This window comes from Pseudonaja textilis, chromosome 1 (assembly GCF_049901715.1).
Source record: "Pseudonaja textilis isolate UNSWEBS1 chromosome 1, rPseTex1.2, whole genome shotgun sequence".
In the NCBI taxonomy this organism is placed as follows: Eukaryota; Metazoa; Chordata; class Lepidosauria; order Squamata; family Elapidae; genus Pseudonaja; species Pseudonaja textilis.
Window position 1 is genome coordinate 224496829 of NC_141990.1, and position 12404 is coordinate 224509232.

Sequence of the window (12404 nt, forward strand, 5' to 3'; positions counted from 1 at the left end):
AAGTGTCTACACTTTTACGAACCTAATATTGTACTTTCAATTTACAGCAGTTTTTCCAAAATTTTCTGAAATGCCTTCTTCATATCTTTGTTCCTCAAACTGTAGATGAGAGGGTTCAACATAGGAATCACCACTGTATAAAACAAAGATGCCACTTTGTCTTCTAGTGCATATGTAGAACTGGGCCGTAAATACATAAAAAAGATTGTCCCGTAGAATAAGCTGACAACAATCAGATGAGAAGAACAAGTGGAAAAGGCTTTGGATTTGCTCGTAGTGGAGCGGATCTTCAGAATGGTAGACAGAATGCAGGCATATGAAATCAGAATGATCAGTGTAGTACTTATACAATTTATACTTACTTGCACAAATATCACTATCTGATTAATGTGAGTATCAGAGCATGAAAGTTTTAGCAGTGGAGGAATATCACAGTAAAAATGATTGACTACATTTGGTCCACAAAAGGGTAAACTAAAGACACACACAATATATAAAACTGAATAACAAATGCTTAGAACATATGAAACAGCTACCAGGCAGAAACACCATTTTTCTGACATGATGGTTGAATAATTCAGTGGGTTACAGATGGCCACGTACCGATCGAAGGCCATCACAGCCAGCAGGAGACATTCACTGCTCCCACAAAGGACACAAAAAAACATTTGAACTGCACAGCCAAATATTCCAATAATTTTCTTCTCCATTAAAAAATCCACCAACATTTTAGGAGTAATGGCTGATGAGTAACCAGCATCAGCAAAAGCCAGATTACTGAGAAAGAAATACATAGGAGTGTGAAGCTGGGCATCAAATCTGATTATAAAAATAATCCCCAAATTCGCTACCACAGTAATGATATACACAATAAAAAACAAAATGAATAAAGGGAGTTTGAGTTCAGGCTTACTTGTAATACCCAGAAAAATAAATTGAGTGACTCTTGAGTGATTGAACAGAGACTTCTCCATCTATCTGAATTTCCTGCTGAAGATAAAAAAATACATATTTATTAATATTTGGGTATTAGTAAATATTAGTTGGTATACTGACTTGAGCCCCCCAAATATATACGCTTATTCTTTAGCAGTACTATATTCATTCAATTCAGACCATTATATAAGTAAAACAAAAAGTTAAGCCATCACTAGGTCACTGGTACATTGTGTGTGCACTAAATATCCTTTAATTTATTTATTTATAATTTTACCTCTTTTGGGACCTCTAATGTTCTTAGATGTGATATGCTGGGGAAATTAAAATCAGGGAGGAAATCTTGACACATCTCAAAGGCGTACTTTTAGATCAGATCAGGAAACCTCCAGCCTAAGGTTTAATGCGGCCACTGAGTCTTCCTCAATGATGTGCAGCATTTGATCCTAACTGTGGCCCTCAAATAGAAATCAGATTCTTTTGGGATCAGAAGTTTGTTTGTTTAGCAAATCTAATTGCATGACAGCAAAGGATTCTTTATGAGTGTGCAAGTGGTGAAGCTGCAGAGGGAAATGTTTGCCCTATCTACTAACTGTGATCCCCATTTGATCCTCCCCTGCATGGCAATTACTTTTAAAGAAAGCATCCCAGAAGATCCATCTAAAGGAGTGGGGGGATTCTTCGCAAGTTTAATTGCTGCACTGGGAAATTTCTAATTCTGGAAATAAATGAGATGTATTGTGGTTCAGAAGGATTCATTTATGGAGGTAAATAAAGAATGTAGGAGTTTTGGGTGTGGTATGGAATTGTCCACTTTTAAATTTTGATTTGGGAAAATGTTTGATATGCATTTCTTAGAAGACTAATCACAAGGAACAGAACCATCAGAGCAAAATGTGTTTGGTTAACATATATGTTGTGATACAGACATAATGTGCCAGTGCCAGGTGAATGAGATCGCATGTTTCTTCACAAACTATGCATCAAAAACTTCTGCTTGGTCAAATTATATTTTTGGGGTCAACATGCCAAAAATCATATCATGTAGATTATGTTGCTTTGTAAAAAGTGGAAAGTCCAATTTTCTGGCTGAACTTTTGCTAAGAAAATTCTGTGGAATATGTCTTTTTTCTGATTTAATTAAGCTACGCATTTAGCGATGGGAGGAAAACTCCTTTAAAATTAAGAAAGACAGCATGACTCTTAACATCTGCTTATCCGAAGCTTGCTTACAGTATAAACCTTCTGTAATCATGGCATAGAGAGTTTCCTTCATAATATATTATCTCTACTTCTTGGGTCTATTCTTTCTTTCAGAAGTAAGACCTTCTGAATGCTAAAGATTTAATTCAATGTTATAGCAATAGCACTTAGACTTATATATTGCTTCATAGTCAGTGGTGGAATTCAATTTTTTTACTACCGGTTCTGTGGGCGTGGCTTATTTGATGGGTGTGGCTTGGTGGTCATGTGACTGGGTGGGCATGGCTTGGTGGTCATGTGACTGGGTGGGTGTAGTCAACTCAATGTCACTCACATCAGGGGGTGCCTCACCTGCTCCCCCCCCACCATTCCTTGTCACCCAGCCTCAACTTATCTATACAAAGTGCCCTCTTTGGGTGTCATCCCAGGAAGCTTTTTTTAGAAAAGAAATGGTGGCGAAGCCAGACTGGCGGACCTATGTTAAAATACTATCTTTCAACTCTGGTGACCCTACACTAAAATCGAAAAAAAAACTTGAATCAGAAGGTTATGTTTGCCATTGGTTTACATATCAACAACTGAAAGAAAGATTAAAGAGTTGATTTTGTTAAGAATGAATTGGAAATCTTACTATGTGATGAACAAATTACTGCTAAGATTTATGAAATGTTATTGAAATTGAATTTGGAACATGAACATGTAAAACATTGTATGATTCGGTGGGCAAGGAATCTTGACTATAATGTTATGCTTGAACAATGGAAAAATGTGTGGATGAAGGGTTTAAAATTTACACTAAACTATAATTTAAAAGAAAAATTTGATAAGATGATGTATTGCTGATATTTAACACTGGATAAGTTATCTAAAATCTATAAAGTTATTTCAAATGAATGTTGTATAAAAGAAGTGTAAAAGTAAAGAAGGGACTTTTTATCTTTTATGGTGGACATGTGATAAAGCAAAGAAATTATGGAGTAAGATTCATATTTTAATACAGAAAATTCTTAAAATGAAGATAAAGATGAAACGAGAAACTTTTCTTTTGGGTTTAATGGAAAAAGACATGGAGAAAAAATTTTGAACTTTGGTCTTATATACTGTATGTTGACAGCAGCAAGTCTACTGTATGCACAAAAATGGAAGGACATTTTGATTCCCACCATGTATGAATGGCTGCAGAAGCTGATGGAGGTGGCAGAAATGGCTAAATTGACCGCTTTGATTCAAGAAAAGAATATAAGTACCTTTGTTGCTACATGGACACAACTTCTGGACTTTGTGCTTGAGGTGGAAAAAAATGTCAACCCTGTTGGAAGAAGACCATGGGTGAAAGACAAAGTCTATACAGAATTTCTACTGCAGCATCATTCCTCCAAAATATAAATGGGCAACCTTAGTTCTCAAGCGAATTGTTTTAGGAACGACTTTCCATCCAGTATAATCATTTCAAATCAGTTCTAATGTTTTATACTTCCAAGACCGTTCAGTTTGCTCTCTGTTTATAACACCATAGCAGAATCATGATAGTGCATTTTAAGATTACACCTTATGTAGTTTTGTAGGGTAGATTTCATAAAATTCCTTGACATAAATGTGTTGACATGAGAATTCATTGGTTTTGGTCCTTCTCTGGATATTTAGGGAACTATGCATATTGTGTGTTTCCTAGATTCTCCTGTGACCTTATGTAAGCTTCTTTCTTACAAGATTTCAAATATTTTATGAAGGAACTAAAAAGTGCTTGAGAACTGTCAAAAAAAATATTGCCTTCGGTATATAGAAACATTAATTTTAGGAACTCGGTTTTAATTACTATTTTAAATCTTTACTTTAAAATTGCTAGTAGTTGATCTGTATTTAGTTGTACAGTGGACTGCTCTTAAAAACCATCTGGAAGCTTCAGCAGATACAGAATGTTATTGTGAAACACCAGAGCTTCAGATGCTGTATTGACTACAAGTTTGATTCCAGATGCTAGTAATAAACTTATAAAGAACTACATGATTGGAGTTTGGATATCTGCAGGACTGTTTTTGCTAGATAGTATCTGCCCATCTATTGGGTGACAATACAGAGAAACCATGTTACCTGTCCCCACACCTTGTGCTGTGTCTTGGGAAGGGACTTGTAACTAGCATTCTCTGCTGGAGCTCTCCTCTTGAGGAATCCGTTCCTTGCTGAACAAAGGCTAACAATCTTGTTGTTAAGATTAGCAAGATTAGTGAAAACTTGATTAAGCAGACATTTGGGGACGGTGACATAAAGGATAGAGATACCTAATATAGACATTGGTGCTGCTAACTATGATATTGTGATCGTGCTTAAATTGAGAATTTGTTTATGTATTCTATAATTTTATTGTATATGTTTTGTAAACCATTTACAATCATTTTATTGAACTGGCACAAAAGCATTTAAAATAAGTGAGTAAAACAAGCAAACAAACAAACAAACATTTTATTGACCTATCATAGAACTACCAATTTCTTTGTTTCAAATAAATCATTATATTCTGCAAATTATCAGCACTACATTATCTCTTATAATATTAAGAAACACTCTAGTCTACCATACCAGCACAATGTCCCCCATTTTGATGTGGTACTGGCATGTTACTGTGTTTCATTCTGAGCAATGCCATTGTAGTATAGGAACAGGTAAGACTGAATATTTCATTTCTATGGGTTGCATAAACCATTGTGGTATAATAATTAGGTGTTGGACGATCTGTGGAGGTTGAGATTCAAGTCTACCTCCCTCTCCCTCCACCCTCTCCCTCTCCCTCTCCCTCCCTCCCTCCTTCTCCCCCTCTCCCCAATCAACCTCATAGCATTGTGGTTATATAGAAAAAATGGAAGGGGATGTGCTGTGTATGCTACTTTCAGCCCTTGGAAGAAAGGCAGAATATACCACCTTCTCAGATAATGTTAAACTATGAAAACCTGAAGACAAAGGAATATCAGAGTCGTGACAGAATCTGCACTTCATTATCATCTGTAATTGTTTCTGTATCAATGATATAGAAGAGGTGCTCTATAAAATACTATTCTGGCACAATGTAAATTTTTAACAAATGCATCAAACTTTGTGATTGTCCATTATATACAAAAAAAAGAGATTGCTACAAACATTAATTGTTATTGCTGTACTTGAACATACTTTTGAGAGGGATAAAAGTAACTAGTTCTACTTTTCCAGATGTCACTAATATGAACTTAACATCCTCTGGGGTGACCACAGCTTCAACTTCTGTGGAAACAGAACCTTAATATTCTACCGGGGACTGATCCTGTTCAAGTCTGTAGACTATCAAATAAGTTATCAGACATGACTTTGTTCCGCATTTGTATGTCAATGTGAGTACTTTCAGTAATACCTGAAGATCAATAATTGGTCAAACATTTCACATCTAAGAACTACAGTCTGAAATAACAATCAATTGCAAATCGCTTTAATATGATTGTAATCTAGGAGAGTGCAGAGTTAAAGTGCCTCTATTGTTCTACTCTTCCATTTTGCAAGAACAGACTTCCTAATCATTCTCTGAAAGGCACATTTCACCTCTTGATTCCTCAAGGCATAGATCATGGGATTCAGCATAGGCATCATCACTGTGTAGAACAAAGAGGCCACTTTGTCTTGCTCCAAGGAGTATGTGGAGCTGGGTCGTAAATACATAAAGAAGATCATCCCATAGAATAAGCTGACAACAATAAGGTGAGAAGAACAGGTAGAAAAGGCCTTGCGTCTGCTCTGTGTAGAACGGATCTTTAAAATGGTGGTTAAGATAGAGGCATAGGAGAACAAGATAGTTACTGTGGTGCCTATACAGTTTATACTCACTTGCACAAATATTACAGTCTCATTGGTGTGAGTATCAGAGCAAGAAAGCTGTAAGATTGGGGGGATATCACAATAGTAATGATTAATCAAGTTTGATCCACAAAAAGATAAAGAAAAACTGAGCGTGGTGTGTAAAACTGCATAGAAAATGCCAAGGAAATATGAAATAGCTGCCAGCCCGACACAGATTTTTCCTGACATGATCACTGAATAACGCAGAGGATGACAAATAGCCACATACCGATCAAAGGCCATCACAGCCAGAAGAAGACATTCAGTGCTTCCACATATAACAAACACAAACATTTGAATGGCGCATGCAGCAAATCCAATGCTTTTCCTTTCTGTTAAGAGAGACACCAACATATTGGGTGAAATGCTGGAAGAATAGTTGATGTCTACAAATGCCAAATTACTGAGAAAAAAATACATGGGAATGTGGAGTCGAGAATCCGTCTTGATTAGCATGATCATTCCTAGATTCCCCACCAGGGTGATAATGTACACCAGTAGGAACAACACAAAGAGGGGCAGTTCCAGTTCTTTTTGATTTGTGATGCCCAGGAGAATGAACTTGGAGACCTGTGTGTGATTGCACATGGAAATTTCTTCTTTGTATATTAATTGTTGGGAGGAAAAAATGCAATTAGACAAAGATTGGAATTTACTACTTACTTTGTAAGGCAACTAAAACTCCCAGACCAATACAATTTCTGCCTAACACAGAGAGTGTATATGTTATTTAGCTGAGATTATATTATTTGGAAATCTATAGATCTATGCCTTTTTTTTCTTTCCAATTTCAATATAACCTAATGCAAGTATTTTTTCCCCCTAGTTTATATAACCTCTAGCCATCCCTTAAACTTATGGTGGTATAAAGATGTGTTAAGATGGAGAAAAATCTATGAGAAGATTTAACTCAATCCCTCTTTTCAAACTAAGGAGACTTGTTGCTCCTTCTAATAACACTAAATTAGGACACAACATCCTGCTTGAGATCTCTTATACTGTATATTATCAGGATACCATAGTACATGTTAGAATATGGTTTTCCTTACTATTCTACTGATTATTTACTCCCATCCTCTACCCTTTTCTGCTTACTATAAATACAGATTATCATAATTTTTGCTGTGTAACACCCAGCTATGCCCCAAGCAGATGATCAGGAAATCACAGTTTTCTGTCTCCTCACATTGCATTTATCTCTGAAAGCATACTATCACATTTGGAATTCAGTTGCCATTTGAAAAATGACTTGCAGGGGATCAATTTATGTACACCATTACTATTGGTTGATAATCATTGTCTTGGTGCTCTGGCAAGTTAATTTAGACATGCAGTTTATCAGGAGATGAACAGCATGGTTAATAACCAACTCTTCATTTATTCCTGTCCTGGCCAATGATAGAGCAGGGTCTGTTCTTCGTAAATAAATAGAAAGAGGAAAAATATACTTACCCCCTATTTTTGAGAGAGCGCCAGAACTTTGTATATGATGCATTTTCAAAATGTATTGACAATTGAACAGCAATAAGACTTCCTAAACTTTATCAGAAAGAATAGGAAGTTAGTTTTTCCTATACTTATCTTTAATAGATTCCCCCCGCCCGCCCGAATTTCTTCTACTGCTTTCAGTGGGAGAAGAAATAACTATAATTTCAGCATCCATGCATGTTTTTCTTTGTTCTGAGGGACCCACACAAGTAATGCTGTGGGTCTGCTGTAAGCTAGAGCTTCTAGCCAAAATTTCCAAGACTTCTTTCTGTGAACAGAATATGCAGTTTACCTAGGAATGAAATACTGATAGCATTGCAGAGATTATACTGAGTTGGGCGAGGGCTCCATTTATTTAAACTCTGGTTTAAAAATTCCCTAAAGTTCCCATTCTCCTGTGACATTTGTTTTTGTGTATGTGTGCTTGTTGATGCAGAGCAGAATAATGAAAATCATTTAAGTAGGGGATCTGTGAATAATTTATGTCACCAACCTGTCGGTTGAACCAAATTAGAGTTATTTTTGTCCTAAAGATCTACATGTTATAAAGTAGGACAACTTTGAAATATTGTTCATACTGCTTGAAAATCATCTTTCTTGTCCCTTTCTCAAAAATGAAAAAATAGTTCAAATAACAACAGAAATCATCAAACTAATATTACTAATCCAATGTTATTTTCTCTTTCTAATGTTGTATAATAAATTTTAGTTTGCTTACATTCTCAAAAACTCTACAGTTCTTGATGTCTTGATTGATGTAGACAAGATTTAAATGAGAAGTACATATGCATTTTTAATGTGCAGTCTAGAGTTATATTAACAATTCTGTGAGTTTAGTCCAAAATGTGACTAATAGGACAAATCTGGGCATGAGTTAAATGTTTCAACTCTGAAATTACATCTCCCCCCAGCAAGGCAATTGCAACCAATCCTTACTGAACTCTTTTGAAGCATCTAAAGGGCACGGAGTAATGTGGTTTGGGTTATCAATCTCATTTTAAAATAAGAGATGTCATGTTATTTATTTTATCTCAAGCCACTTATCAAGATATAACATTTAAATTTATTATTGAAGAGGTCATGTAGTACTGCCTCATTCTCCAGGACAACTTCTCCACATCTTCTGCTGGCAACAGATGGCATCATTTGATGCTTCTGTGTTATACAGCTCCAATGTGCACTTGTTCTATGCCACAATCTCCCACCAAGGATGCCACCTCTTTGTCCATTGTAAAATCTCTGATGTGGAGTTGGCTAGGTACTAGTTCTAAAAGACCCTGCCTGGTCTTGGTTGTTGATGGGAGTTTTGGTTGAAAACCTGCTGTCAGAACTATTTATTAATATAAGAAGAAAACATTCATAATTTCAATAGTAAAATAGTAATTAGTTTTCAGTATCTTAGTCCAGTTAGCTTGGGGAATTCTAAGACTTGAAGTCCACAGATCTTAAAGTAGAGAGTGTTGAGAAACACTCTGAATAAGCAGCCTTACACCATTGGGTTAATTTGCATGGCAAAAACTCTCTCTTTTATTGTTTGAAGACTTTGCTGTTTCCTATTTCATAGCCTACCACTCTCTCTTCCTTGGCATTTGTTGAAAGGTTTATAGAATAACAGAACAGTTATAGCTCATGAACTTCAGTTGCTTTGCTTTCTGTTTGTCTTAGTCTCAGCTTTGCATGGGACATAGGTACCAGTACTTGTATCACCAACCCAGAAGGATATGGTAAATAATCACTTGAATAGTTGAGAAACGGCTTACAGAAATTAATTGATCCTTGAGAATCTAGAATGTGCATTTTGGATTTATATTTTCTTCATCTCATTATCATTACAGATTTGTTATTTACAAACTCAGCTCCTCTCCCAGAGGAGTCAAGCCTCACAAGGAAAATCTCTGAGGAGCAGAAGATGTTGAGAAACCTCTGAAAACAGATTATTAGAGGAGCAAAGGCACTCATACTGGGACAGATACCTGATGAAGGCAAGCATCTGCAAATAACAGATGGAAGAGAAAGTGCAGACAGAGGTAGGCTGGGAAAAATACCAAGCTAAAAAGTGCCTCTTAGCCATTTGCAACTACATTTAGATGGGGAAAATCTCAGAGTAAATAATGTGCATTAGTCTGGGAATAACCTAGTAACTCATTGGTTGGTTTATTTTTAGACATTAGTCTCAATCAAACTGGAATAGCTCACAGATTCCCCAAGACTTGCTTTCTGAAAAACAAAGTTCTTTCAGGGTTTTTTTAAAAAAAATCAAGAAAATGTTCACTATGTACTGAGATAGATTTTAAAAAAAACAAATAGTACTGAATTTTTAAAATATGCATTTTATTTTTATTTATTCTGAATATTTATTTTTCCTCAAAAAATATACATTTCTCAATGTCCTTTCTCATGAAATACACTTTCCTAAATCTCTTTTGCTCCATCAAAATTTCAGAAAAGTATGACACAAAATGTGGAGAAATCAAAATCCAAACGTAATTACATTCCAACATATTATCTCATTTTCAAAATATAAGTCAGGATAGTTCATAATATGAAGATGAAATACCCTGAGCAGCCTTAGCTACATATAGCTAAATTCGATATCAAATTCTGCTGACAAAGCAACTTTCTATGAGATGTTAAGTGGATGAGGTGCAAATCAAAGGTGAAAATGTCATAGAAATCAACTGTTTGTGTTGTCTTAGCTTTCTTAGAAGATTTTCTGAAAAGCCATATGATGAAATAAAAATCAGTAGTATGAGAACTCTTGCATGTGGCTTATAATTTTTCTAAAAATATACCTTTTTTCTATACAGAAACAAGAAACCTGAGGGAAGCAATCGAGATTCTACAATGTATATATGAAACTTTATCAGGCAGCTAGTTGAGTCTTGACCAATTCTGGACTTTTCAGTACATCTGATATAAGTGTGTTTCAGCTTTCCTGGTCCATCTTATGGTGTGTACATGTTGTTGCTCACTTGCTTTCTAAGATAAAATGCCAATGTGCATCATGGATTAATAAATAGAACCTAGAACCTCTTTTCCAGCTATTCAAACAGGAGTGAGATGTTTTACTGCAATAAGCTATCTTCTTGGTATTGCTGTGGTATCCAAGTGCTTTATGATATATGATGCACTTTTGTAATGGGAACACATCTTCATGGTATTGCTCTAAAATCATTTCAGATGGTACAGTCTGTATCAGTAGAATAAATGAGGCAGTGGTTAAGTTTTAAATAAAAGCAGACGCAAAAGAATTTATCATCTCTTGAATATGAGAGAGTATGACTGAACATTAAAGAAGAATGTGTATTCCTTCTTTACCCATTTCCTGAGCAGAAATTAACTGAGTTGATGGAATAAATGGCAGATATCAATTCAACTGTGAGTACAGTGCAGGAATTTGTTTTATTTGGAATCACCGAACGCCCTGAGCTGCAGATGCCCCTCTTTGCCATCTTCCTCTTGAATTACAGCATCACTCTAATGGGAAATCTGGGCATAATCTTCTTGATTCAGACTGACAGACAGCTACATAGCCCTATGTATTTCTTCCTCACCCACTTGGCCTTTGTTGATCTCTGCTATTCCTCCGTTATTGCCCCCAAAATGCTGGCAAACCTCTTAGCAGTTAAGAAAACCATTTCATTTCATGCTTGTGCAGCCCAGCTGGGGTCTTTCTTGACTTTCATGATCACAGAGTGCTTCCTGCTGGCAGTGATGGCATATGATCGCTACGTTGCCATCTGTAACCCACTGCTTTATCAATCCATCATGTCCCAGAGAGTCTGCATCCTATTAGTAGCTGCACCTTATATATATAGCTTTTCTGTTGCCCTGTTCCACACCATCATTACATTCCGACTATTATTCTGTTCTTCAAATGTGATTAACCATTTCTATTGTGATGATCTCCCGCTCTTGGCCCTCTCCTGTTCTGATACCAGCACCAAACAAATACTGATCTATGTTTTTGCTGGCTTTAATATGATAGTCTCCCTTCTTATTGTTCTTATCTCTTATGTATTTATTTTGTCTGCCATCCTAAGAATCAGGTCTGCTCAAGGAAGACAGAAAGCTTTCTCTACCTGTGCTTCTCACCTGACAACTGTTACCATCTTCTATGGAACTTTGATCTTCATGTATTTGCAGCCAAGCACTAATCACTCCCTGGGTACCGATAAAATAGGTTCAGTTTTCTACACACTTGTGATCCCCATGTTGAATCCCATGATCTACAGCCTGAGAAACAAGGAGGTTAAAGAGGCCCTGAAGAGAAGAGGGAGAATTCTGGTTCTTCATTAAAGAATGGTTACCTTCCCACCCCAAAGGAAATTTATTTCCATCTATTTCATTCTAAGTATGGAATAAACTTTGTTGTTGACTTGGACTAGCTAAGTCCAAGTTTATCTCAGGCTAAGATAAACAATTTCAAAGAGAACATACCAGGGAATCATGTGCTAGCTGATATGTTCATGTTGATCTACTCTATTAATTTACTCATCCTTTTTCTTTGAATGCTATTCTATCCCTAACTGTCCTTCAGCTGGGATTATGCAAACAACTACTGTATAAAATATATGGTGAATGTCTTCCAACTGGGCTTTTAGCTTTCAGAATAACACCTATATGGTTATATTACAAAGGCAAAAGCTGCTATATCTATTTAATATGTTTCTCATACTACCTACTGCTTTAAGACCTTTTCACTCCATATTTCTTCCTATACTCTCTCATTAGAGTCATCTGTCCATAATCACAAAGCTTTGGATGAATGCTTCCAGAATGTCTTGAATGTCCTATACAATTATCTCTGTAGGCACATAGATTTATCTGTATTCCATATTACCATAATAACAAATTGTCAAAATGATCAAACCTCACAGTTGCCAGGTCACTAACAACAGCATACAATTTGACCACTA

General features: G+C 36.0%; 3 protein-coding genes across 3 annotated transcripts; 1 reads left to right on the forward strand and 2 right to left on the reverse strand.

Annotated features, from left to right (window-relative positions):
- Positions 1-41: 41 nt before the first annotated feature.
- LOC113454415 (olfactory receptor 5AR1-like) lies at positions 42-992 on the reverse strand. Its single transcript, XM_026725787.2, has one exon. It carries the CDS (start codon positions 972-974, stop codon positions 42-44), a length of 933 nt encoding a protein of 310 aa, XP_026581572.2. The 5' UTR covers positions 975-992.
- Positions 993-5625: 4633 nt separating this feature from the next.
- On the reverse strand, positions 5626-8714 carry LOC113448809 (olfactory receptor 5AR1-like). The gene is made up of 2 exons (XM_087935599.1): positions 8691-8714; positions 5626-6567 (listed from the first exon to the last, which is right to left on the reverse strand). Exons 1-2 carry the CDS (start codon positions 8712-8714, stop codon positions 5626-5628), a joined length of 966 nt encoding a protein of 321 aa, XP_087791725.1.
- Positions 8715-10833: 2119 nt separating this feature from the next.
- LOC113448812 (olfactory receptor 8U3-like) lies at positions 10834-11784 on the forward strand. The gene has a single exon (XM_026719617.1). It carries the CDS (start codon positions 10843-10845, stop codon positions 11782-11784), a length of 942 nt encoding a protein of 313 aa, XP_026575402.1. The 5' UTR covers positions 10834-10842.
- The last annotated feature ends 620 nt before the right edge of the window (positions 11785-12404 follow it).

Excerpts from the sequence above, each read along its gene's own strand:
- LOC113448812 (XM_026719617.1), top strand. The coding sequence starts at position 10,843 with ATGGCAGATATCAATTCAACTGTGAGTACAGTGCAGGAATTTGTTTTA.
- LOC113448809 (XM_087935599.1), bottom strand. The coding sequence starts at position 8,714 with ATGGACAAAGAGGTGGCATCCTTG. Across the intron at positions 6,568-8,690 it reads ACAAAGAGGTGGCATCCTTG|GTCTCCAAGTTCATTCTCCT; the intron begins GTGGGAGATTGT and ends AATCACACACAG.
- LOC113454415 (XM_026725787.2), bottom strand. The coding sequence starts at position 974 with ATGGAGAAGTCTCTGTTCAATCACTCAAGAGTCACTCAATTTATTTTT.